At 34.7% G+C, this 27239-nt stretch overlaps 1 protein-coding gene, 9 non-coding genes and 1 pseudogene across 10 annotated transcripts; 1 reads left to right on the top strand and 10 right to left on the bottom strand.

The window, feature by feature from the left end:
- Positions 1-6806: 6806 nt before the first annotated feature.
- On the bottom strand, positions 6807-6891 carry TRNAY-GUA. Its single transcript is given in 2 exon segments — positions 6807-6842; positions 6855-6891. It is a non-coding gene; the product is annotated as a tRNA-Tyr (tRNA).
- A 97-nt stretch (positions 6892-6988) lies between these two features.
- On the bottom strand, positions 6989-7073 carry TRNAY-GUA. Its single transcript is given in 2 exon segments — positions 6989-7024; positions 7037-7073. It is a non-coding gene; the product is annotated as a tRNA-Tyr (tRNA).
- An 87-nt stretch (positions 7074-7160) lies between these two features.
- On the bottom strand, positions 7161-7245 carry TRNAY-GUA. The gene is given in 2 exon segments: positions 7161-7196; positions 7209-7245. It is a non-coding gene; the product is annotated as a tRNA-Tyr (tRNA).
- Positions 7246-7342: 97 nt separating this feature from the next.
- TRNAY-GUA lies at positions 7343-7427 on the bottom strand. The gene is given in 2 exon segments: positions 7343-7378; positions 7391-7427. It is a non-coding gene; the product is annotated as a tRNA-Tyr (tRNA).
- An 87-nt stretch (positions 7428-7514) lies between these two features.
- Positions 7515-7599, bottom strand: TRNAY-GUA. The gene is given in 2 exon segments: positions 7515-7550; positions 7563-7599. It is a non-coding gene; the product is annotated as a tRNA-Tyr (tRNA).
- A 97-nt stretch (positions 7600-7696) lies between these two features.
- Positions 7697-7781, bottom strand: TRNAY-GUA. Its single transcript is given in 2 exon segments — positions 7697-7732; positions 7745-7781. It is a non-coding gene; the product is annotated as a tRNA-Tyr (tRNA).
- Positions 7782-7882: 101 nt separating this feature from the next.
- Positions 7883-7967, bottom strand: TRNAY-GUA. The gene is given in 2 exon segments: positions 7883-7918; positions 7931-7967. It is a non-coding gene; the product is annotated as a tRNA-Tyr (tRNA).
- Positions 7968-8064: 97 nt separating this feature from the next.
- Positions 8065-8149, bottom strand: TRNAY-GUA. Its single transcript is given in 2 exon segments — positions 8065-8100; positions 8113-8149. It is a non-coding gene; the product is annotated as a tRNA-Tyr (tRNA).
- A 264-nt stretch (positions 8150-8413) lies between these two features.
- On the bottom strand, positions 8414-8498 carry TRNAY-GUA. The gene is given in 2 exon segments: positions 8414-8449; positions 8462-8498. It is a non-coding gene; the product is annotated as a tRNA-Tyr (tRNA).
- Positions 8499-9099: 601 nt separating this feature from the next.
- Positions 9100-15987, top strand: LOC121992808. The gene is made up of 3 exons (XM_042547390.1): positions 9100-10190; positions 10769-10845; positions 15545-15987. Coding segments are annotated over exons 1-3 (1068 nt in total). The 5' UTR covers positions 9100-9200; the 3' UTR covers positions 15546-15987.
- A 1203-nt stretch (positions 15988-17190) lies between these two features.
- Positions 17191-25197, bottom strand: LOC121992809 (annotated as a pseudogene).
- Positions 25198-27239: the final 2042 nt, after the last annotated feature.

Consider the following 27239-nt stretch of genomic DNA (forward strand, 5'->3'; position numbering starts at 1 on the left):
TTAATTATGTTTTAATAAAAATAATTAATATTTTAAAGGTTGAAAAAAATGACTTAGAGTAATTTTAATATTTTTACTAAGGTTAAACCTATGTTCTAATCAAATCAAGCTTAGTTCTCAAATAAAGTTAAACTTAAATAGTTAAGTTCTACTTATTAATTACATAATTAAGTTTAAAGTTAAAGTTAACGAAATTTAAGTTTTTAAATTAGATGTCTAAGTTTTAAATGAATTTAAAATAATTATAATTATTATTATTTTTAAGGGATTTCTAACAGGATTTTAAAATGATTTTAATAATTATTTAATGACAATTAATATACGTTCAATTCAGTTTTGATTTTAGATTAAAATTAATATCAGTGATTAATTTAGGTTTAAGTTTTAAGTTTAACTTAAATTTTAAGTTTTAATTTTTAGTTAGGTTAAATTAAGTTGAAAAGTAATGTTTAAATTAAGTTTTAATGAGTTTTAATTTAAGATTTAATTTTTAGTTAAGTCAAATTAAAAATTAATTTTAAGGTTAAAATGATGTTTAAGATTAAAAATGAGTTTAAAGTCAAAATAATAATTTTTAAAGTGAAAATAATCTATAGAAATAATTTATTATTACTATTTTTAAGTTAACAAAATTTCACTATAGTGAAAAAAAATAAGAAGAATTTTTCAAAATGATACAAAAATTTTTAGATAGTTTTAAAATGATTTTTAAAATATTTTTTAAATGATTTCTAAAAGTTTTTTTTTTTTAAATAATTTTTGAAATAATTTTTAGGTTAAAATAATTTTAAAAATATAATTTTTATATTAAAATAATTTTAAAGTTAAAATAATTTTTAAAATAACAATAATTTTTAAAATAAAAATAATTTTTAAAAGGTTTTAAAAGAATTTTTTTAAAAAAAAAATTTTAAAGTTTTTTTTAAAATGATTTTTAAAAGAGTTTTTAAAATAATTTTTAAAATGTTTTAAAATAATTTTTAAAATGTTTTAAAATAATTTTTAAAATGTTTTAAAATAATTTTTAAAAGAATTTTTTAAAGTTTAAAATGATTTTTAAAAGAGTTTTTAAAATGTTTTAAAATAAATTTTTTTTTTTTAAGTTTCTTTTTTTAAAAAAAAAAATTGATTTTTAAAAGAGTTTTTAAAATAATTTTTAAAATGTTTTAAAAGAGTTTTAAAAAGAATTTTTTAAAAAAGCTTTTAGAATAGTTTTTTAAAGAATTTTTAAAAAAATTTAAAGAATTTTTTTAAAAGAGATTTTAAAGAATTTTTAAAAAAGTTGTTAAAGAATTTTAAAAAATAGTTTTTAAAGAATTTTTCAAATAATTTTTAAGGAATTTTAAAAATAGTTTTTAAAGAATTTTTCAAATAATTTTTAAAGAATTTTAAAAATAGTTTTTAAAAAATTTTAAAATAGTTTTTAAAGAATTTTAAAATAGTTTTTAAAGAATTTTTTAAATAGTTTTTTAAAGAATTTTTAAAATAGTTTTTAAAGAATTTTTAAAATAGATTTTAAAGAATTTTAAAAAATAGTTTTTAAAGAATTTTTAAAATAGTTTTTAAAGAATTTTTAAAATAGTTTTTAAAGAATTTTTCAAATAATTTTTAAAGAATTTTAAAAATATTTTTTAAAGAATTTTTTAAAAATAGTTTTTAAAGAATTTTTAAAATAGTTTTTAAAGAATTTTTAAAATAGTTTTTAAAGAATTTTTCAAATAGTTTTTTTTTTTTAAAGAATTTTTCAAATAATTTTTAAAGAATTTTAAAAATAGTTTTTAAAGAATTTTTAAAATAGTTTTTATTATAATTTGTATTTGAAATTCAATTTGAAATTCGGAATTTAATTTTAATTAATTTTAATTTAATTTGAAATTCCAAATTTATTTTTAATTAATTTTAATTTAATTTGAAATTTGAAAATTAATTTTAATTTGAAAATTATTTAATTTAATCCTTATTCATCTCACCCGATCTAGATTATCAATCAGGGAATCCTATAATTTTGTGAGATGAATTAGATTTAATTACAGAGTTTGGTTTAACTTGTGTTAGATTCAGGTTTAGCTTTGGTCTCAACAAATAGGCATTCTTCGGATAAACTTCTAAGCTTGGTGAGTCACCTGGACATCATTAGAAGTAACCAACCCTTCGAGGTTTTCCGAATAGTCCTATCCACGGAGCTTAGTACTAAACCTTGGTCTACCTAGTTAGGATCCGTAAGGGGTAGCTTCGGTCAGTTCCACTTGGCCAAATGCACCAGATCGAAGCCATATCTTTCTAGACATGCGATGCCCAAGCTTCCCCAACGTACTATCATCCAAAACTTCACCAGTACTACTTGTCAAGTTAAACTTTTGTCCCTGTTTATTCTATTCCTAACTACCTGCCAGGTAGGTTGGTTTAGTTACCCTTGTAGGGTAAGGTTATCCTGGCGGGTAAATTATTTTTGGAGGTGCCAGCTATTCTGGAGCCTCCCCCTAAATTGTTGATTTTTATTTTTAAGATTTCTTGTATAATTAGAGTTAGTTTTAGTTAAGTTTTAATGTTTAATTTGTAATTTAAATTTAAGTTTTTAATTTTGAATTAATTAAATTGGTCAAATTATCTTTCTTTAAAAGAGTATATTTAATATTTAAATTTTCTTTCAATTTTAATTTTATTGGGTTAATTGACTTATCTTTCTTTAGTAGCTTATTTTTAAAGTTTAGGTTTTTATTTATTTTTGAGTTAATTAAATTGTTTGAATTATATTTCTTTAAGGGTTTATCTTTTAACTTTTTATTAATTGTTAATTTTAAATTTTCTAGATTATTTTTGTTTAATATGTTATCTTTAACATTTAATTTTAAGTTTGTTAACTTCCGTTTTGATTTTATCAAAGTGTTTGATTTTATCCTTATATTTTCTTTACCTTTTAAGTGGATATAATTAGTGGAATTTATTAAATAAGTCTTATCATTAAAATTTAATTTTTTGTTAATTAAATTATCTTGGGTTTGGATAGAATTTTCTAGATTGATATTGTCTAGATTATTAAACAATTTATTAATTGTGTCTAGATTGATATTGACCTTGTCATCCTTTTTGTTTGAATTTTCAAATTTGTTTAGGTTTAAATTCGAATTTTTAGATTTATTAATTATTTTCAGATTTTCTGTATTTTCTAAATTAATTATATTTGTTTTATCAGAAAATATCCTAGGGGTATTTTCTGTATTTTTTGAATTAATTATATTTGTTTTATCAGAAAATGTCCTAGGGGTATTTTCGCAAGTATTGTCATATACACTATTTTCACATATACTTTCAGATATATCCAAATTAACATGCACATATTTTAAACTACTACTAGTAAGGATGTTTTGGTAAATATTACTAACCTTGAGCGCAACCCCTAATTTAGCAGGCTTCTCGGTTGGATCTGACTCGAGTCCGGATTCGACTTTAACTTGATCTTCTAGCTCCATTGGCGTCTCGTGAAGCTTGATCAACTGGGTCCACAGCTCATATGCATTCTTGTATTTTTCTAGTCTGCATATGATATTGTTAGGTAAAATATTACAAATAATTTTACTTACGTTTTTATTCAGTTCCGAGTTCTGAGAAGGTTTTTTCAATATTAGCATATAATCGATATCTACGCTTCCTAAGAAGCATTCCATTCTTCGCCTCCAGTAGTTGAAATCTTCATCGTACGGTGGTGGTTCATTGGGGTTCCATCCTTCTTGAAAAGACATTGTTCTTGCACACAATGAAACGAAGACAAAATCCCAAGACTTGGTCTTGGATTAGCAGTGCTGGAAAAAATAATATTTCACTAATTTTTTTTTTTTAAAAAATAATAAAATATTATTAAAATATTAATAAAAAATATTATCTCAAATTTTTGAAAATGTAATATTTTATCGATACTAAATAATAGTGAAAAGATGACGATGTATTTTTCAAAAATAGTTTTGGAGGAAAAAAAACGAAAGGCGTAAGGTTTTATTTTAAAAACGAACGATATATAATTTTTCTTTAAAAAGACCCCCTCTTTGTCTAATTGGTGGTTGCACCAAATCAGACCACTTGTAAGACCGTTAGATTCGATAGAGGGGGGGTGAATATCGATTCGAAAATCTCGAGTTAAAACGCAGCGGAAAAGTAAGGAAGTAAAGAGATGAACACGGTTGATTTTTACTTCGTTCGGAGCTTGTGACGACTCCTACTCGAAGGCCCGTACTCCTTGAGTACTTTCGTTGGGCAATTCACTAGCAATTCGGATAATTACAATTTACGTACAAATATTGCTAATGAAAGAAAAACAAAGCTATACCGACAAATAATAAATTAAAAGAAAACCGGAGTGAGTCGTCGGAGCTTTGTGAACGTCGTTGGAGCGCAGAGTAGCAGAGTGATTGAACTCAGAGTTCTCAGAACACAGATATATTGAAGCTCCTGCCCGGGGCTTCTTTTATATGCTGCTCCGGGCGCCTGGATCCCTTCCGGGCGCCTGGAATGTGACGTAACACTCCCAACCAGCATGCTCCAAGTGTCAACGTCGTCCTGGGGATAAAACTTGCCTCCGGGCGCCTGGATACCTTCCGGGCGCCCAGAACCATCCCGGGCGCCCGGACCCTCACTGTTTCCTACCTGCAAAACAGTGTTAGTCCGAGACAAATAAAAACCCTGCAGCACAGATTGTAAGCACATTTTTATAGATACGCTAAGTAATAAAAATTAACAAGAGTATGACTTAGATTCCGTCTTTCCGAGACCGGAATCTAGTCACGATCTCGACTTAGATATCCGAAATGGATCTAAGCCGGATCGACGCCTAATGTTCCCTTCCCGGGAACGCGTCCTCGCAGTCACTCCCCTCCAGTGACTTACCTCACTTACCTGCCAGACGTCCGATCAGCCCGTCGACCCGTCTGGACTTCTTGCCAAGCGTCCGGTCAGCCATTCGACCCGCCTGGGCTTCTCGCCAGCTATCCGGTCAGCCCGTCGACCTAGCTGGACTTCTCGCCAAGCGTCTGGTCAGCCCGTCGACCCGCTTGAACTTCTCGCCAGCTATCCGGTCAGCCCGTCGACCTAGCTGGACTTTTCCTGCACACTTGATCAAAGTGTCAGACAACAACACAACTAACTTAACCTATTTGTCATTCATCAAAACCTGGGTTAGACCGTTAGTGCTACCCGCACCAACAAAACCAACATATTACCACTTGAATATCTTTTTGCTACATGCTTAAGAGTGTAACGGAAGCATTAATGTGAAATTAATGGCGGCATTAAACTCATTAATGGTGATTTCGTAACGTCTCGGTATTAATGGTGACATTAAACTCATTAATAATGATTTCGTAACGTCTCGACATTAATGAAGACATTAAACCCATTAATGATGACATTAAATCCAACATTAAATGATCATAATTTGATCATGTATTGTAGGTAAGGTGAGAGCTCCTATATAAGGAGGTTGGATCTTGAGCAAAGAGTAGAGCGGAAGATAAGCGAAAGAGAAAGCGAGAGGAAGAGCAAGGAGCGAACTTCTATCCACCCGTGTTCTCTCACAAAACTCTCTTACATATGCATCTGCTCGGCTAAACTACTCGTGATAACACTCAGGTGCATTCTCAGTTCACCACGAACAACCAGTGCTTGGTTGTGTTCGTGGTTTTGTTGTTGTATCCTGGGAAACAAACGATCCGAGAGAACCTCGAAGCACAGCCAGAGGTGGGGCGAATCTGTTTTAAGGAAACTGCGTTGAACACATGCCTCGACACCTTACTCGATGAATTTTCTTTCCGACTCAGTGATCGACTCCTGATTCTGCTACGCATCGCATTGATTCCGCGACTCGAACCACCGAAAGCTTGGCAGAATCAGTCCAGCTGGCAGCTTAAGATTATCAGCTCAGGTCATCTTGACAAATAAGTTAGAATTGATTTTGTATAATTTTAATTCAGTTAATTCCCTAATATCTCCGACAATAGATTGCCCAACAAAGGAGAAGAGAGGAAAGGGTAGAGTTACGGTGAGGATTGCATTGAGGAGAGGGAAGAGTCGTGGCGAGAACACACTATAAAGAGAGAAGAGTGGCGGTGAGGAAAAGGTCGGGCTCGAAAACAAGGGAAACTGGGTGAAGGAAGCTCTTTGTATGATTATTTATAAAATTTAAGCAAAAGAGTTATCATTTAACAAATTTGGTCCAAAACTAGTAAATGGATAAAAAAAAAACATAATTAAACTCAAATAACCTTCCAAGTACATTTATATATTTTAATTTTAAATTTAAATTTTAAAGAAATAATAACCTTGAATAACAAATGTATAATTTCAATTCAGTTAATTCCCTAATATCTTCGACAATAGATAGCCCAACAAAGGAGAAGAGAGGAAAGGGTAGAGTTGCGGTGAGGATTGCATTGAGGAGAGGGAAGAGTCGTGGCGAGAACGCACTACAGAGAGGGAAGAGTGGCGGTGAGGAAAAGGCCGAGCTCGAAAACAAGGGAAACTGGGTGAAGGAAGCTCTTTGTATGATTATTTTTTTTAATGCATCTAAAAAATATAAATAAAATTTAAGCAAAAGAGTTATCATTTAACAAATTTGGTCCAAAACTAGTAAATGGATAAAAAAAACATAATTACACTCAAATAACCTTCCAAGTATATTTATATATTTTAATTTTAAATTTATATTTTTAAAGAATAATAACCTTGAATGACAAATTTTAAATCGATTCGTTAGTTGAGAGGTATAAAAATTAAAATCTTTAAATCGATTCGTTAGTTGAGAGGTATAAAAATTAAAATCCGACTTGCCGGATTCGAACCAGCGACCTAAGGATCACCTGCAACAACTACAGTCCTCCGCTCTACCAACTGAGCTAAGGTCGATGATGCATATTATTTTAAATTTAAATTTTAAAGAAATAATAACCTCGAATGACAAATTTTAAATCGATTTGTTAGTTGAGAGACATAAAAATTAAAATCCAACCTGCCGGATTCGAACCAGCGACCTAAGGATCACCTGCAACAACTACAGTCCTCCGCTCTACCAACTGAGCTAAGGTCGGTGACGCATATTATTTTAAATTTAAATTTTAAAGAAATAATAACCTTGAATGACAAATTTTAAATCAATTCGTTAGTTGAGAGGCAAATCCAACCTACCGGATTCGAACCAGCGACCTAAGGATCACCTGCAACAACTACAATCCTCCGCTCTACCAACTGAGCTAAGGTCAGTGACGCATATTATTTTAAATTTAAATTTTAAAGAAATAATAACATTGAATGACAAATTTTAAATCGATTCGTTAGTTGAGAGGCATAAAAATTAAAATCCGACCTGCCGGATTCGAACCAGCGACCTAAGGATCACCTGCAACAACTACAGTCCTCCGCTCTACCAACTGAGCTAAGGTCGGTGATGCATATTATTTTAAATTTAAATTTTAAAGAAATAATAACCTTGAATGACAAATTTTAAATCGATTTATTAGTTGAGAGGCAAATCCAACCTGCCGGATTCGAACCAGTGACCTAAGGATCACCTGCAACAACTACAATCCTCCACTCTACCAACTGAGCTAAGGTCGGTGACGCATATTATTTTAAATTTAAATTTTAAAGAAATAATAACCTTGAATGACAAATTTTAAATCGATTCGTTAGTTAAGAGGCATAAAAATTAAAATCCGACCTACTGGATTCGAACTAGCGACCTAAGGATCACCTGCAACAACTACAGTCCTCCGCTCTACCAACTAAGCTAAGGTCAGTGACGCATATTATTTTAAATTTAAATTTTAAAGAAATAATAACCTTGAATGACAAATTTTAAATCGATTCGTTAATTAGTTGAGAGGCATAAAAATTAAAATCCGACCTGCCGGATTCGAACCAGCGACCTAAGGATCACCTGCAACAACTACAGTCCTCCGCTCTACCAACTGAGCTAAGGTCGGTGACACATATTATTTTAAATTTAAATTTTAAAGAAATAATAATCTTGAATGACAAATTTTAAATCGATTCGTTAGTTGAGAGGCATAAAAATTAAAATCCGACCTGCCGGATTCGAACCAGCGACCTAAGGATCACCTGCAACAACTACAGTCCTCCACTCTACCAACTGAGCTAAGGTCGGTGACACATATTATTTTAAATTTAAATTTTAAAGAAATAATAACCTTGAATGACAAATTTTAAATCGATTCGTTAGTTGAGAGGCATAAAAATTAAAATCCGACCTGCCACCTAAGGATCACCTACAACAACTACAGTCCTCCGCTCTACCAACTAAGCTAAGATCGGTGACACATATTATTTTAAATTTAAATTTTAAAGAAATAATAACCTTGAATGACAAATTTTAAATCGATTCGTTAGTTGAGAGGTATAAAAATTAAAATCCGACCTGCCGGATTCGAACCAGCGACCTAAGGATCACCTGCAACAACTACAGTCCTCCGCTCTACCAACTGAGCTAAGGTCGGTGACACATATTATTTTAAATTTAAATTTTAAAGAAATAATAATCTTGAATGACAAATTTTAAATCGATTCGTTAATTAGTTGAGAGGTATAAAAATTAAAATCTGACCTGTCAGATTCGAACTAGCGACCTAAGGATCACCTGCAACAACTACCGTCCTCCAACGCATATTTTCTCACAATTAATTTAATTACCTATAATTAAGCCGAAGGAAACAAGAGTTTTTCCCCTGTTCTTTAGCTTAAAAATTTAGAGAAAATGAAAAGATTAAAAAAAAAAAAGTCTTGTATTTTTTAAATATTATTGTCATTTTTAAAAGATTTTAAAAGGAGAAGTAAAATGTGAGTAATAAATTCGGATTTAAAAGTTTTTAACTTGTTAAAAATCTATATTCGATTTGCATTTCTCTAATATTTTTTGAAATGATTTTAAAATTCAAGTTTATTTTTTTTTCCTTGAAAAAATGTCTAACAAAATTATATTATTATTATTTATTTATTTTCTTATTATTTGAAATTTCAGGAACGCTTATAAATTATATAATAAATTGAACACACTGTTTGAAATGAACGTCCAATGAAATATTTTGGGAAATAACATTGTGAATATGCGTAATTGGGGTGGCAAAATGAAAACCTACCCACGGAGTTTGAGATCGATATCGCCGCCCCCATCGCAGTGACCGATTACCTGCCCGATCACCATGGCCGCCACCGCCGCCGCCGCCGCCGCCACCACCGACGGTGAAGGTTCCCAGATTCTCTCCCAGATCTCCATCTCTGGCCCTGCCCTGGCCTCCATCATCCAACGCTTCGCTTCCGCCCCCGCCGACATCGACGGCCTCCTCTTTGGCCACGTTACTCGCCTCCCCCCTCCTGACCCGCTTGACGACTATGATATCGGCTCTTCTGCTTCTCCCGAGGACTCCGACGGCACCTCAAACTGTCCCCTAGCTGCCACCGTCACCGGGCATCTCTTCCTCCCCTCTCCGTTCTCCTTCTACGATGCCCTCGGCCGCATCCATCTTTCCTCCATTCAAAGCGTCCTTGCGTCTTCCGTCCATCCTGATGCATCCTGCCTCGGATGGTTCTCTGGCCGCCGCCAATCCCCACTGCGCCTCTCCATGAGGGAGCGCGCCGTTTCCTTCTCTATGTTTAAAACCCTATCTTCTATTGATGTTGCCCAAGGCGTGCCGCCGACCGGATCCTCTCTGGGATGCCGCGATGTCCTACATCGGCCTTCCATCTTCCTCCTTTTGTCCTCCTCCGCCTCTGGGAATCAAGCGGTTCACACCCACGAGTACAGGGCCTTCGTGTTCCGTCCTAGTGCTGGCAAGGGTGTACTCGAGCCGACATCTATGAAGATCGTGAATCTAGGGCCGTTGTTTAGGGCGCAGTACAATTCTTTCTCCGCACAGTCTGGGTTGCCATGGATGCCTTGCCATCCAAGGGGATCCAACGAAGCGAACAAGCTGGAAGGGGAGAGCTTGAACCAACTCCGGCAGTTAGCAAGAGAGCAGCAGCAGCTAGATGATTCTACAGGAGGGTTTGAAGTGGATAGATTGGGGAGGCTGGTAGGGTCTGTGGCCACAGAGTACACCTCAGAATTGGAAGATTTGTATGAAAAGATGATGCTTAAGCTAGAAAGTTTGGCTAAAGTCGTGGATGAGAGTTCAGCTAAGATTCTTGAGCAGGTCATATTTGTTTTCTAGTTTAATACATTGAGTTGCTTCTTTCTGGCAGATGAAAATTTTGAATTTGCTGTTCCGTGTGAGAACGAGTACATTCTAGTTAATTCTCATATCTTATTTCGCTCAGACTATAGATCTTGATTCTAAACTAGCAGCCTCAGCAGTTGAATTATATTAATGAGAAGCCCTAAAGAGACAATTATATTTCATGCCATTTTCCTATCTCTAATGCTTACAAAGGAAACTGGTGGTAACAGGATCATGTCACCGATTCAATCTTCCGGGATTGTGAAATGTCATGGTTGTTTTACCTATCGCTTTCATAGTTTCCCTTGTTTTCACTTATATTAATATCATATAGATTTCATGTTGCTGGATGTGATCAATGCGACCAACATTCTTTTTGTGCTGTAATACCTTTCTTGTTTTTATCATTTTTATATACTCATGTAAGATTTCATCCCTGCCCATGCATTATTTCTTTTTCCTAAATACACATTTACTTTTGATACATTTGATTAGCATGCAGTTATTCTGATGGAGATACCTTTGCTGAAAGGCAATATTTGTATACTTGACAGGAAAATCGGGTTTCTGAGTTGAAAAGAAAAGGCAGAATGGAAGGGTTAGACTTTGAATCTCGAAATGTTTCCATATGGTAATTTTATGATCACACTTCATGGAGCTTTCATTAGATTCTTAGTTTTGTTGAATTGAGTATTTATAGCCTATTTTTGTAATGGAACTGTTTTTTTCTAGAAGAAATTTTTTGACGCCGAACAGAATATAGATTATTCTAGGGCGTGAAGTTTCAGAGGAATTAACGAGAAAACAAGAAAGAAATAACAAAATAAAAAGTAGCCCAAGCTAGGTTTAAAAACCTTCTCGAGAAAACAAAAGCGGGAATAGAAGAATAAAAGAGATGTAGCCGTAACGTGGCTTAAGCGTAACTAATTGATTCAATATCAAAATAACTTATCCTAAACATCATCTAAGCGTAGGTTTATATAGCTCTCAAAATCATCAAAAAAATCTAAACTGAAAAATAACTAAATAGACTTATTCCTTAAGATTTAGGATAAATTAACTAACAAGACTTATTCCCTAAGATTTAGGACCAAATTAAATAACAAGACTTAATTTTCTAAGATTTAGGACCAAATTAAATATAATTAAGAAAAAAAAATTAAACTTAATTAGCGGATAACTAATTAAAAAAACGCAAAAGATGTAAATCTGAGTACTTTGGATTCCCTTCTGCATCAGTCACCCGAGGTTAAAAAGAACTCGTCCTTGAGTTCAAAGTAATATCAGGAGGTAGCCCAGGAGGAAGATCATTTGACATTAAATCGGCAAAACTACTAGTAGATGTTGGACTTTGAGAATCCTCGTTGATTTGCCGATGAGCACAACATCGTGGACACTGTTCTTGGCCATCTTCGCGTCCCTCAAGTACTTCTCTACTGGCTCCATTCACTTCTTGAATGGGTCCATGTTGAGCTCCTCAAATTGAGCTCGGGTGATCGTGGGATAGAAACTGATGAACTCAGGAGGCTTCTTGATCAAGTCTTTGAAATGACTTTCTATTTCATCCTTCATAGTTTGCCTAGCCTCTTCAGTTTCTTCAGCAAGAATGAGTGTAGTATGTTTATCAGGATGATACTTAAGAGCAGTCTCCAGGTAACTTTGACCATTGGCAATCTCAAAGCTATCACAGTTCAAAAGATCACCATCAAAACCAGAGGAAGGCATGGTATAAGAGCTCTGAGGCACCAAAACCTCCTCCTTAATTTTGTCCTCTTCCTTCCCTTGCTGCCATTCAGACACTGCGAAACTATCCACTTCCATTTTAAAAACTGCTTCTTCCACAACATCAAGATTGCCTATGGTTCTAATACCATTATTACTTTCAAAAGCTGAAAACTTCACACCATCAGAACTAAAGGAAAAAAAAAGCAGATGCTCCTTGAGAATGCATTGCTTCTCCTTGGAAACTGCCCTTGCAATGTTGCAAAATTGTAGCAGCATTGACCTTCATCTTTGACACATCCATATTTGAAGAATCAGAAGAAGTGGCATGACTAGGAATGATTAGACATGGATGTTTGGATTACCGCCATCAAAATCACAATTGGAAACATCAGGTGGGGTTGAAGGTGGTGGAGGGTAGGAAGTACCTATAGCAATCTATGAAGAACCAATTACCAATGGAACTATGCCTGATCGAAGAGCATCCTCTTGGCCCAAATGATGCCTACTAGCAGTAGAATCCAGAACATCATTAGTTGAAGACTTGTTTTCTTCAACATATACATTAGTCCCATCCTCAACATTAATTAATTGAGAAGATTCGTCATGTTTTGAGATTTTATCCTCAACACTCTCCAAATGATTTTAAGAATCTTCTATTGCATTTTGGTCTTCGATAATATGTTTTTTTGGGTCATCCCTGGATGTGAAAACTTCATGCCTTATTGCCTCATCATAAGGTAGCTCATCAATTTCATCGATAACTTCAACCACTTCATCATCATCGTCATAAACTGGATTACCAAGTATTTTGATCTTGTCATCATCTTCGTCGGCTCCTACTATCGGACGATTGGTAGATTAGACTCGTCGATGTTGTCGAGGTCCGCATCCTCATGGTTGTCTCCGCCGCCATAGGAGGAAGGGTGGATGTAGAAGCATTGTGGACCAGACGTTATCTCAAAGTTGTAGGTGGCGGGGCGATTGATCCGACATCTCTCGAAACTAAACTTGTGCTTGGACATCTCTTCTCGATTGGAAATTAAGGATTTTTCAAAAGGGGAATAAAGGAACTTACGATCTTACGTCGTCTGTCTCTGTAGATATTGAATCTCGTCTTGGGTGCTATAATCACGGTGCAAGATTTCCTTTGTCGGAATATGCTTGGCACGACCATGATCACGACCACGACCACAACGACCATCTATGGGATCTAGAGAGTTCTGATACCAATTGATGTCGAACAGAATATAGATTATTCTGGGCGTGAAGTTTTATAGGAATTAACAAGAAAACAAGAGAGAAATAACGAAATTAGAAGTAGCCCAAGCTAGGTTTAAAAACCTTCTTGAGAAAACAAGAACGAGAATAGAAGAATGAAAGAGATGTAGCCGTAACGTGGCTTAAGCGAAACCAATTGATTCAATATCAAAATAACTCTTCCTAAACATCATCTAAGTATAGGTTTATATAGCTCTCAAAACTCTAAAAAAAATCTAAATAGAAAAAAAATAACCAACTAGACTTATTCCCTAAGATTTAGGATAAATTAACTAACAAGACTTATTCCCTAAGATTTAGGATAAATTAACTAACAAGACTTAGTTCCCTAAGATTTAGGACCAAATTAAATATAATTAAGAAAAAAAATAAATTAAACTCAATTAACAGATAACTAATTAAAAAAAAAGTCAAAAAGATGCAAATATGAATACTTTAGATTCCCTCTTGCATCAATTTTAGGTTCCAGTTCTCTTGTGTTGCTTTCCTTGTTTTTCATTCTTCAGCTGGATATTTAATCCTATCTCCCAGTGTAATGAGTATCTTTTTTCTATCTTTATTTTTCATTTTGATATTGCAACATCATCTCTGTTGTCATTCTGGTTATTGTGTTCATGTTAAGTTGATGACAACTTCAGTACAATAGCAACATGTATATCAGCTTCCATGATCATGTATATCATGGAAGCTGATATACATGTTGCTATTGTACTGAAGTTGTCATCAACTTGTGTTCCAGGTATCTCAACTTTTGGAGTGTATCATTGCAAGGTTTGCTAGATAGATGTATGTGATACTAATAAGTTTAAAAACCACTTAGGAACAACTAAACGTGGCTTCAGTAGATAATAAAGTTGGAAAAATAGATTTAATAAGATATAGGCATATTTAAAGGCAACCTAATTATAAAGTTAGACGAGTTGAATCAGCTAGAATAGAAGATGCGACTGTACAACTTAGAGAGGAAATAATTGTCGTACTCTAAGCTAGGATTCAAGTAAAACCCACATATAGATACACAAGGCATCACATAGGTCAGAGCACAATAGCTGGAATGTATAACTGTTAAGTAGGTGAAATGGTGATAACCATAGCAAAGTTACTTATTGTTCCAAACTAATTAACATGGGTTGAGCATGATATATTAATAACCCTATTAATTTTGTCAGTTGAGTTATGGAATTTTAGAAAGTCAAAATGAAACTGTTAAAATAATTATTCATGACTAAATTCTGAAAATCAAATTCAGAATGAAACTTTAACATACATTATTCATGACTAAGCTCAGAATGAAACTATTTATACAAGCTTTTACTTTTTCTTTACTTGGTTAATCCTTCTGTAAAAGAAGGGCTTTTTGTATGAGGGTTTTCCACCTCTTGAAGGTGAACATATTAGTGGGATTTTTGAGGAGAAAGACTTGGAGGGCTGAACCAAGTTAAATTATTTTGTTAGCATTGTTCCATTGTGATTTGTATTCCACTGCATATCTAACGTGTTACGAAGCTTTGCACTCAAGTTTCTTTTCTGTTTTCAGATTTCTGATTATTCATCTGCTTCTTGGATCCTTCAAATGGCCCCTTAATTTGTCTTTATAATTATTACTTTTCTAGTGTAATGATGGATACATGAGCTAAGATTTGGCCTGTGTTTTAAAATGTAGTATAACATTGATTTAAATAATTTGAATATTATTAATGATAGTCTTAAATTGACAGCCAGGGAATAAAATCCCCTTGTTGATCTCAAATAGTTATATAAACATAGACTGATGGTCATTCTTAGCACTGATTTAAGATTAAAAGAAGAAAGGAAGCATGTTGAGATGTCCAGTCTCACCACTGATTAATTTGCAGGACCTTCTGTTTATCCTTTCCTTGTGTTACAAAATTGAATGCCCTTGGCGGTTTGTGTTTTTTTTTGTTTGGTTTATTTGTTCACTGAAAGATGGAGCGTTCTTACGCTACCGCACTGTTTGCTTAAAAGATTTTGATTTGCATTGCATCTCGCCATTATTTGTTTGCTGAAAGATGGATCATTCATAAGCCACCAGGCAGTTTGTCTTTATTTGTTTGGTAAAGCATTCATTAGCTGCTTTGCATCTCACCATTATCATCTGACTTTCAACTTTTGTGCTTAGAATCCCATCTCTGAAAAGGAAACGATGCTGTAGTATGCAGCTTCGTTTTGTCAAATGTGCTTTTGTGCTTAGAGTACAAAGGAACATGGTTGCTTATACCAGTAAATAGTGTCGTAATGTAATAATCAGATACTTGTGTGCTTGAGTATTTGATTTGCTATTTCTTCCATTTTGCCATACTTTTCAGATCCCACCAAGTCCACAAGTTGGAGATTTTCGAACAAGACTGGATTCAAGCGTACTGGATGCATGGCTTGTTTTGCTTGAAAAGTTTCGACACTGCGAGGCTATTTTCGCCTAGTAAATTTTGGTCCATCGACGTGGATAAGAAAGGGGGGAAAAAAGAGTGGGAACTGGACATCTGAAGACTAGAGAAATTGTATTTGTTGCCAGTAACATTTAGTTTCTTTTGTGTGTCGTCCTGTCCGGTGATGCTATGCTCGTCTTTTTTTCCTCTGCCTAAAAGATGATTTTGTTATTGCCTGGCGTCTTAAGGTTTTCAAACTCCAAGATGTAATTTGTGCTAGGGGAGATTTGAACCATTATTATCCAAGGAGTCCGTCCCTTACCGTCGCACCATAGTCCCATGGTTTCTTAACTCTTTGAAGCAAGATGTTTATGCTTATTTCAGATGTCTCTCATATTTTGTCCTTAAAAAAAATAATTAATCAAGTTAGATAATGTTGAACTCGGGATGACCAGTCTGGGCTCATAAAAATTTCTCATCGACTGTCAAAGTAAATTGTAAAGCGCTTGTGACAAGTGGTCTAGAAGTTTAATATTTCTTAGTTGCGAGTCTCATTTGAAGGAAAAATTTCTGTAAATATAAGTGTCATAATCTGTCCTTGGATTATATAAAGGAAGGTTATTAAGATAAATCGAAAAGTGTTTGTGACGAATGAACTACAAGTCTGGCATCTTTTGATTGTGAGTAATATTATTTGGAGTAAAATTTTTTATAAATGTGGATGTCAGTCTGTACTTTTGATGATATATCAATTGGCTTTTAACGTGAGAGTTTGTTTTGTACCAGATTCGATTCTTTTAAAACAAAATCAATAATATTTTTAAAAAATAAAATAATAATTATGGTCTGTGTATGTTGAATTAAAATCGGAAAGATGATTAAGTAGACACTGGAGTAATTTCGGCATTTTCACTTTTAAAAGTCCAGATATTAATTATTAATAAAATTTATTTTAAGAAATGCGATGAAACATACACCATATGATCTTAATTCTATATGGTGTTTAGTTAGCATGTTACATGTGTTTAGTTAACATGTTACATGGTATAACATAGTGACAGATTCAGGAATTCAAATATGGAAGGACGATTTTTACATGAAATAAAAGATAATATCTTCTATCTCCACCGGTGGAACCCCATACTACTAAGGGTTCCATTATGGGGGGGGTGACCGCCGATGTCACCCCCCCTCTGGATCCGCCTATGGTATAACAGTTCGTCAACTTAACAATATTTTTGTGCATAACATCCTCATTTTTTAATGAAAGCATTTGCTTAAGAATGTATTACCATGTGAAATAAAACATTACATGAATCAAACATGGCCCTGGATCATAAGTCATACCCAAAGATTTGGTCTTTTGGACCAACATTTAGAATGTTCAAGCCAGAAGATCTATCAACACAAGAAAACGTGTTTCCTCTACATTTTGAACAAGGGCCTATTGCTCTAGATAGATATGTTACATGATACAATCAAACAGAATTCAACCTTAATAGAATACAAACCGAACAAGGGTTGAAAAAGAGAACGACCTGTACACAATGCTTAGATTACAAGTGGCTTTCGTGTCTGCACTGCACTTTTTCTTCTTCTTTTTTTTTTTTGGCTTAAGCAGAGTTGGGACAGCTTTAAATTTATCACAAACTAATTTGTGTTCAACACTTCAGCAGTCACTCCAATTATCTTCACAATCATCTTCGTCGCTTCCGACCATTGCCTATCCAAAGAGCAGATGCTAAGCAGAACAGCAATCAAGAAGCTAGTGACTCAAGAACAATGTCAATTTTAAGACTAACCTGGCGAACTGCATTTGCTTTCTCTAAGATGGCCACAACTCTAATGTTCGTTGAATCACTCTTGTGGCTTGGCTTCAAAAGAACAGTTGCTGGCTTCAGACTGTATGACTGAAAAAAGAAGTTTGCCCAAGTTACAATCAAGAGAAGAGATACAACCCGATTAAGTGGCCAACAGTCTATGAAAACGCACCAACCTTGTTTCTTATCTGCTCTAATAATGCATCTTTCTCCTCTGATTTAGGTTTGTCAGAAGGCCTAGCGAGCTCCGATACCTTCCTCAACTGCAAAATATTGGACTCTAGTAATGCATCCATTTGATCTGCCTTGAACTCATCAGAAGGCCTAGCCACCTCTAACACCTTTCTCAACTGCAGGACAGTGGACAAACATGAGGGAACTAAATGGTTGGAACTTGAGCATTAAACCAAGTAGACTGCATTACCTTGCTTCTATCATGAGCAACAACAGCATCAATCAATGGATTTCTAGGGCGATTACGAATGGAACGAGGGTTAATACCAAACATTTCACCTTCTTTGGTAGGTACAAAAGCAAATAAAGTTGGCTGGATCCTTTCCAAAGAATACACATAGCCATGCTGGGGCATGTCTAGCCCCGAAGAGAGTGACAGAATATGATGGTTATCGTCCAAGTTGCTAGTTTCAACCAAGAAAGGGCTCTGAGACTGAACCACTTCGTTCTCCAAATGTAGATGCCTATCGTTAGAATAACCAGATTTCTCTGATTCTAAATCTGTCCAAAATTCACCAATCTGTGATCTTTTCTCCACCAAAGGCTGAATACTATCTTTCTGCAACAGGAAATTTTGAAATGATAGGCTTTCTGATATCAACAACGAATCTTCTTGAGGTAATTTTATTGTCTCATATGCATCACGAGCATGTTGATTCTTGTCACATTCTAAAGATGACGCCATGAACAAAGACGATGGTAGTGAATCTGCAATTTTGCCTGTTCGAGACAGGAAATCAGGTTGATTGCTGTAATCAGCAACAAGTGGTGGTAGTTCAGATAAACTAATTGGTGAGGCGAGATATGGATTTTCTGGAGTGCTGTCTGATGATGACATAAAAAAGTCTCCCCTAGGTAAAGCTAGAATTGGATTTTGGTTGGGCAACAGAGAAGACAGCTTCTGAGATCTCCATTCAAGAGGTGGAAGTGGGGGTGAGGGTGGTGTTTCTTCATGATTCTGGGAAGGGAAGGAAGAATTTGAGTTGCCTTCCTGAGACTGGTGTGATATTCTGGATGTACTCTCAAAAGCACTCACATCGGAGCCTGACAAGGGATAGAATGCCATATCAGAGATATCGTAAGTCGCATGATGTGCAGAAATTTCTGAATTCCACTCAGATGAAACATGAGCCTGTGAATCCATTTTTGCATTCTCATCCGTATTTGATGCTGGCATATGGAGTAACACATTGTTTGTTAAGGCACGATAATTTGGTTCAGGTCCTTCTGATGGTTTATCTTCCAATTCAATATAATGAATTGGAATTTCCAGTTCAAGGCATTTACCTTTTTGATGTAAGGATCCTGATTCTTTATTGCTAGCTTCTAAGGTAGAGTAATGTGCATTTCTAGCTTGTGAGGTAGAGAATTCTGCATTGCAAACTTGTAAAGGCGAAACTTCTTCATTGCTAGCTTGGAAGATAGAGACAACTTCTTTGCTAGTTTGTGGGGTAGATATTTCTTCATTACTAGCTTGTAAGGTAGAGACATCACAATTGTTAGCTTCATAGAGTTCTTTTCTATCTTGAAAATAATAGAATTCTTGGTCACTAATTTGTAAGCTAGAGATGACTTCATTGCTAGCTTGAGAGGCAGATGCAATTTCTTTGCTAGCTTGAGAGGCAGAGACACCTCCATTGCTAATTTGCAAGGTAGAGACACCTCCTTCGCTAGCTTGCAAGGTAGAGACATCTCCATTGCCAGTTGGAATGGCAGAAACAAAATCAAAGATTGAGTTGGTTGGCAAGGGCATATCTCCTTGTACACTTTCATGTTCACCTTGCGCTATACACTTTGAATCAGAATGTTCACTTTGAGCACGATAATTTAGATATGGATCATCAAGAACAGGATATGCTTTGACATGGCCACCCGGCATAGTTTCATGAATATCACCAAGTAACCAAGTATCATTTGCATTAGATGAATTATTCACAGGCAAACCAGAGCATGAAGCAGTTGGGTCTAATCCTGGAGAATCTTCCATGTTCAGAGTGCTTTGAGAACTTAAAGATTCCACCGTGTTCAAAGGATACATTTCATGGTTAATTGGTTGATGCTCATAAAAGGATGCGAGATCATTACTATCTTCTAGCAACTGCAGATGCTATCATCAAGCATGATGGAATTACTGACACTCTCGGAAAATATTTCTCTAGAAGAACATAAAGGTGTCTTCTCTTCATTGTTCCCCTCGAAGGACTTTTGGAATTCCTCACCCAAGTTCATCTTGGGAGATTCCAAGGGTTCCTCTGTGCTCGAAAAATAGTCAAACTGGGGTTGCAATATTGTGGGCATCGAGAAATTGCTTTCTATCCCATCATCACCATTCTCAATGCTAACTTTTATGTTTTCGACTGCAAGCACAGATTGTATTTCTGTTGCACAATCCGCAATGCTGATGGTGGAAATAACATGAGCCAGAGGTGATATGTTTTGGGTTGGGCATGTTTCTGCATGTTGATTCACTGTCTCTGGGGAATTTCCTATGTTTGTAGTTGAGGTTTGAAGGAGAACTTCATCATATGGAAGAGAATCTTTTAAAACAACGTTCTCCTGCTTTGTTTTGGAAATTTCATCAGGCAAGTCCAGACTGGATTTTGCCTCTTCTGAAATTAGCAGCACAGAGTCACATCCAATAATAGAGTTTTCAGTCCTATGGTATTGTGCTAGATCATCAGTTCCTTCCACACAAATAGATGCATCACTCAGTAGTTCTTCAGGATGATGAAAGTCGTCCACATCTGCTAATAATGCGCCACAATGTAAAGCATCCTTGTAGATGTCAGGGACAAAATCTGAGGCAACTGGCAAGATGCTTCTTCGAATTGAACTGTTTGCTGCATCTTTGGAGGCAAAAATTTTTATTTCTTGATCCACTGGAACTTGTATCTCTTCTATTGTGGTCATGGAGAATGAATCTTCACTCTCAAGGTCTTCCACCAAAGTGCTTCTAGTTAATGGACAGGAAAGCTGATCAACTATATGTATGTCTGCATCCACATGATCTTCTGGACGAGTTCTCTCAAATAGACATGGATCTTGATGAGGTGGACCTGTCATATTGAACAAAATATGCATAAAAATGTTAAGAGTTGTTACAGAAAAACAGGAACACGGTGTTTATACAATAAGTTGAAAGACAAAACTACCATTGAAGCATTTGGCAATCTCATCAGATTCTAATTGGGCATGGTTACTGGCTGAGGTACTTTTGTTTCCAGGAATTAAACAGGGTGCAGAACTTTCTTCAGGATTAATATTTATGAAATCAGAAACAGGATAAGTATCATAAGAATCCCAGTTTTCATTTATGATTTCTTTTGGTTGCAACGTGGTGGGATCATCAAATGTCTCCATATTGCTGGCTTCATCAGAGACTAAATCAGCAGAGTTAGCAACCTCACCATGTGGCAAAGTAGGCTCCTGGGTATCCTCTGCTTCCTGATTTGTAAATACTTCATCTAGGTTACTAGTATGATTTGTCATTCCACTGATTAGCATACTGTTAGATCTTACTGGCCCAGTATAATCAGGTTCGGATATCTGAGTGTGCACCTCCTCTAGTCTTTCACTAGTGTGAGTGTTTATCTCCTGACCTTCCTTTTTCAAAGCACCAATATCTGGTACACCTTTATTTATTAAATGTGTTTCAACTTCTGATTCCATGCTGTTGGGTGTATCCATGAAATTTTCTTGCTCACTACCAATGTCTTCAGTCCTGTAGCCATCAGTACTGCCTTCTAACTGAAGTTCAGCCCTCACTAACTTATGATCTGCCACCCTCTGAGATGTGCTTCTCACTATATCACTAAGTTCATTGTCATAGGCACTGCTTTCTGACTTAATGTCAGAATCAGCTGAGTTTTCCCTACTGTCCACAAGATTATATCCTCTCTGAGTATAAGGTACGCCCACTATTGGCCTATGCACTGATTCTGAAAGTTCTTTAGCTTCCGCCTTCCGGCCATCTAGTTCATATGCAGTGATCCTAGTCGATTCTTCTTTACTGTTCATGGTAGGACATGAATCTCCTACTAGAGAATGATTTTCTGACATATTCATAGCTGTATCGTGTGTTAGAGAAGTTGGTACACTTGAATCAATTAGATTTGAATTTAAATTTGAAGAACTTTGAGAACTGTCGAAAGCAATTTTCTGTTCATCCAAATGCAGTTGAAGAAGATGCTTCCTTAAGCCACTCAATTTACTTTCATTGGTATCATCCAAATTCCTTGATTTCAACCTCACAAATCTGGTAGCAGACTTATCAGCCACCTGAACTGAACTTGCTGGCTTTGAACTATAGAAGACCAACAGAAGGAGAGAGAACAAGATTCAGAACTGATGCTGGTTTATATCATTTGATCAAACTGTATGTGCTGATTGAACTTACTCAGTATTTGCACGTGGTGACAATAAAAATTCTAGCGTTTTATCAGTCTTCCAATGTGATTCAGCAAGAAAAGAAAGTCAGGTTAACTTTTGTCAATGCTGAGAACAATTCTTAACAATCTAAAAAAGTGAAGATATTTTTTTTCAGCAGACAGGGTTAGCTATTAAAGAGATAGTAGAATGTAGTTGTGCAAGTCAAAGAAGAGGATATTTATTTATTGTAAAAAAGGACCAAAACAAAAATAATGTGTTCCTTTAAGATGTCTTACCCTAGTCCTCCGAGGTTTTTTCTCTCTTGGTTTCTCTGCTTCCATCAAGATAGAGGAAACTAATTCTGTTTTAAAGAAAGATGGATCTGAGTACCTCTTCAAACAAGCTCCTGCACCAGCAGTATCAAACCTGAAGGAAACAGGCCATTTAGTCCAGCGCAAATTCAAAATTCTGAGCTATATGTCAGTCTCCGTATCATACTTATCTAGTATGAATAACCGAGGTGGGCCACGACATTCTTCATACGAATCCAAGATAAACCGTGACATATCCCCTTGAGTGATGATGTTCTGATCCAGATGAAAGTTAGAGTGCCAATCAATACCTGCTGATGATTAGATGAAGGCAACAATAGAAGCATTAGGAAACAACATTAATATCCAAGTATATGCCATCCAGTTCTTCTAAAATTGTATGGTACAAACAAATAGGCGAGCCACATTGCATGAATCGGTCTTTTATGCTTAAGTTTTTTCATTGATAAACACAAAGACTTTATTGCTAAACCTTTGATTCAAGAAAATAGATGATCTTCAACACAATCATTATTCATTCATTTTTCCAGAGTTCTAGATAACATTTTATCACTAGAAACAAGATGCGCACTACATAAGAATTTTAAAATATTCAAGTATTATCTTACAAGAAATTTATATCTTATAGTTCTTTGTTTGTCTTCACAAGTGGTGAAGACAGCAAGTAAGACAAGACTATGGAATTGTTAACTCTAGTGACAGTCTCTTATTTTGTTTGATTGAACAGAGGAAAGGAAGTGTGGTTGGTAATTTTTTGGAAACACAGAAGATTAGGATACGGAATAGTTTTCTTCTCTAATTGGGGGTTTGCAAAAGATAATTTCTTCTTGCAAGAAAGATAAAGCTCCAATTTGAAAAAAGAGTGTTCCAATCTCTTTAGAGTGCTAGATCGCCCATCAATTTTCAAAGTGAAATATAACTTGCATTTGACATCCTAGCAATGATGTCAGCATACAAAATGAAGGTCTCATAAAGAACATTTTTCAATATGGACTATCTATGTTGTTACAAGATTGTTTGTTTAAGAACTACCTAAAATACTGTCCCCTGTTGATACAAGCTTAACATTGTCTTGATGCAATGAATTTACCGAATGGCAAAACCAATTGCTTCACCTAGGAAGAACTAGAACAAAAGAAGCAACTTAAAAGAACTAGCTAAATAACTTTTCCATTGTCGATCCAAGTTTAACCATTTGTCTTGATGCAACAAATTTATTAGAACAACAAAACCAGTTCCTTTACCAGGAAACTGGAACTAAACGAGTGATTTAAAAGATTGAATTTGAATTTCTTGGAGGAAAAAGTTAAAATGCATACTGACCATTGCTGTATGAAAACCCTGAATGACTAGACTGAGAGAAAATAGCCTTCTCAACTGCTGGGAAATCTGCTTCAAGTTGCTGGACTTGAAGCATCAACCCATGCCCTCTAGCAGCAGTACGCATGACCTCTTCATGCAAGTTGTGAAATATTTCTGCAGCAAACCTATTTACAAGATCCATACTGTGATAAATCTTGACATAAATTGCAATATTTCACCAAGACGCATGAGTTATTCTCAGAATATGTAGAAACATATAGCAGTCACAACCAATCAAATCGCATCACTATGCATGAAACTATTTCAAAGAATAAGGGTGTGTCATATTAAACAGTAAATTCCAAGGAAAGGAATCAAATAAAGCTGATGTATTTAAAAGAGCAAATATTAAGAAGTTAATGAAGAACAATCGCTATGAGTTTGTTTCCATAAAATTGCATGTTTGCAATACAAGAAGATTATGTTTATTCTAGTACATAAGTGGGAAAAACAATTCATGAACATCAACTAACTTAGGTTTCTGTTTCTGCAAAAGGAATATCAGCAATTATGATCATTGTAGTCGAGCTGAATAAAATACTATAGCAAAAATTCTACAACTACACTAGTTCAAGATATGCCACATCCACACACCATAACCAATTAGTGTTACCTAGTTGGAAAAAATGCAGCAACGCAGCAACTAGCCATCTTCATTGTCCTTTACATTTCTGCCTGGTTTCTTTATGGTCACTTTCTACTTGAGCACTTACCATTTGAGTACGACCGTAACTCCTCCATCAGTCAGTTAGTAATTGTTTTCCATCTAATGTGTTTCTTCATATGGTCTCCGAATTCAGACGCAACATAACAATTCTAGACACTCTGAATCATACTCTTCGAAGATCCACAAAACATTTCTTTCCTGAACTATAGTATGAAACAAGAACAATATTATATGTAAAATCCGAATTTACGTGGGCAATTTTCTTTTCAACCAAAGAATTGAGATTTGACGTAGCCACGTAAACCCTAGTCTAACAGCTCAACTACTCAGATATGACACCCATAAGCAGTAGTAATAACATTGCATGTCAAATGCACACACACAGATTCATCCTAAAGCCCGAAACTTCATCGCCATTGAGGCACAGGGAAAAGGAATAACGACACAAAACGCGAGAAGCAGCCAGGCATAAGCAACTTACTCCGCGAGATCCCCGAGCTGTCGCAGTACGCCAGCGAAGCCAGCCATGGCGACCCCTTCGAGGATGGCCTCGGGGTCATCCTTGTCAGCGGCCCGGTGGAGCTCCGGATCCGCCAGCCCGTACTCGTTCCTTATCTCGTACCGAATCGTCGGCATCTCGCCGGAACACCACCACCACGAACAGATCACGGAGAGCAGTGAGCTGAGACCTCAGAATCCAGCCTTTTCTCGCCGGCGGGAGTGCCGCCTCTGAAGCTCCTCCTCTGCCGCCGAACTAAGCTTGCCAACGGTGAGAGAGACCTTTTTCCTTTTATTTTTTTTTTTCCCTTTTTTTGCATTTTTTTTTTGTTGGAGTTTCCTTTTCAAAGGGATTTCATTCGATGGTCCATAATGGTGGCAAAAGCGGCTCAGTGCTACCGTTAATTCAAGGTACGATCAACATGAAATTTGATGGTCCATAATATTAGTCTTGACAATTATAATGATGATTTCATCGTAATTAATTATAATTTTTTTATTTAAATTATAATTTAAATTGGAATGGATGGTCGAGAGGTTGTCGATAATGAACGGATGGCCGGACTATCGGGTGTCGAGATAAATTACGTTTGCTCCGAATGTCCCCGTCAATTAAGATAAATTATGGACGACTACTAATCTCTGTACGTAAAGATGATATTTATCTTGATCTAAATTATAACATAAGGGCACAGCCAATAGTTAAATCACAACTAATTCTACCGTAATTATATTATGGATCCTCTGCGTAAAAAAAAAAATTGACAAGCTAATCCGATCTCGTGTTTCCACGGATCAAAAGAAAATTCTAGAAAGAATTTTCAGTGACGCTTTGTTCGCAAAGAAGTTTATTAAATATATTTTTCATAAACGTAATTATATTCATTTTTTTATGAAACTAATTTTATAAGAATAATTTAGAAAATGTTTAAGTTTGGAGAATCTTTTGATTAAAAAAAAGGGATTCACTTTTTATGACTTAAAAACTTAAAGTTAAGTGTCTTATTATCCAATGAGATTGGTAGTTTAGTTTACGGACCTTAATTAAGTGATTCCCTCCGATGATTGATTGTACGGATCCAGCCATGACTCCATTCTTAAGTATTCTGATTGATGGAATGTATATGACGTTGGGTGTTATATTAGAATTATCAGTTTTGTATGAAACCACGTAGATGCTTTTAAATTACCAAACTGGCAAACTGTGTAAATTAGTTTTAAAATTGTTAAATCATCCTGTATTTACTTTTTATTTTATTTCTAATCAATTAACTGATAAAATATTAGTCCAATAAATTTCTATTCAAAAATTAATCGACTGATTTTTTAACACTTATCGAATTGATTTCTATATGTGCCAAAATTTTGAATAAATAATCAACAGATAATAAAAATGAGTCGAATTGCTTTACTTCGATATCAAGTTAATTTTAAATAAAAATAATTGATAGACCAAATGATCTTGGATAGATATAAAATTAATTTATATATATTCGACTAGTTCTCCTGATTACATGCATACCCTTCAAATTCAATTTGACCTAATATATTAAGAACAATAATTTTTTTAACACGAATTAGATTTTGAACATGAATATATTCAAAAAATCTAATTCATATTAAAAAAATTATTACTCTCAATATATTGAGTTAAATTGATGTTTGATGGATCTAAACAACTCAAAAATGACATTAAATTAACTCATATGTATTCGTCTAATTCTTCTGATTATATCTATACTCTCAAACATCAATTTGACCTAATATATTAAGAGTAGTGATTTTTTAAACATGAATGTGTTAAAAAAAATCTAATTCATGTTTAAAAATTCACTTATATCAATATATTTGATCAAATTAATATTTGAGGATATGAATATAATCAGAAGATCTAAATAAACACGTAAAACTAGTTTCATATTAATATGATGGTGTTTGGTCCATTAACTGATTTTAGGCAAAATCAACTGATGGACCAAATGAACTGATTGACATGAAATTAACTTCTATATGTTCGACTAGTTCTACTAATTATATTCATTCCCTCAAATATAAATTTAATTTAATATATTAATAGTAATATTTTTTTTAACACAAATTAAATTTTTTAAATGTATTCGTATTCAAAAAATCATTGTTCTTAATATATTAGGTCAAATTGATGTTTGAGGACATTGATATAATAAGGAGAACTAACTAAATATATAAGAACTAGTTTCATATCAATCTGAGGACATTTGGTCCATCAACTGATTTTGCCCAAAATTGACTGATGGACTAAATGATTTCGGATTAACATGAAACTAGTTCCTATATATTCGTCTAAATTATATTCATGCCTATAGTGATTTTTT

Source organism: Zingiber officinale, chromosome 6B (assembly GCF_018446385.1).
Source record: "Zingiber officinale cultivar Zhangliang chromosome 6B, Zo_v1.1, whole genome shotgun sequence".
NCBI lineage: Eukaryota > Viridiplantae > Streptophyta > Magnoliopsida > Zingiberales > Zingiberaceae > Zingiber > Zingiber officinale.

What these genes read in the sequence shown, in the direction of transcription:
- LOC121992808 (XM_042547390.1), top strand. Translation starts at nt 9,201, where the DNA reads ATGGCCGCCACCGCCGCCGCCGCCGCCGCCACCACCGACGGTGAAGGT. An exon ending in CAGCTAAGATTCTTGAGCAG is followed by an intron (nt 10,191 to 10,768) that starts GTCATATTTGTT and finishes TATACTTGACAG; the next exon opens with GAAAATCGGGTTTCTGAGTT.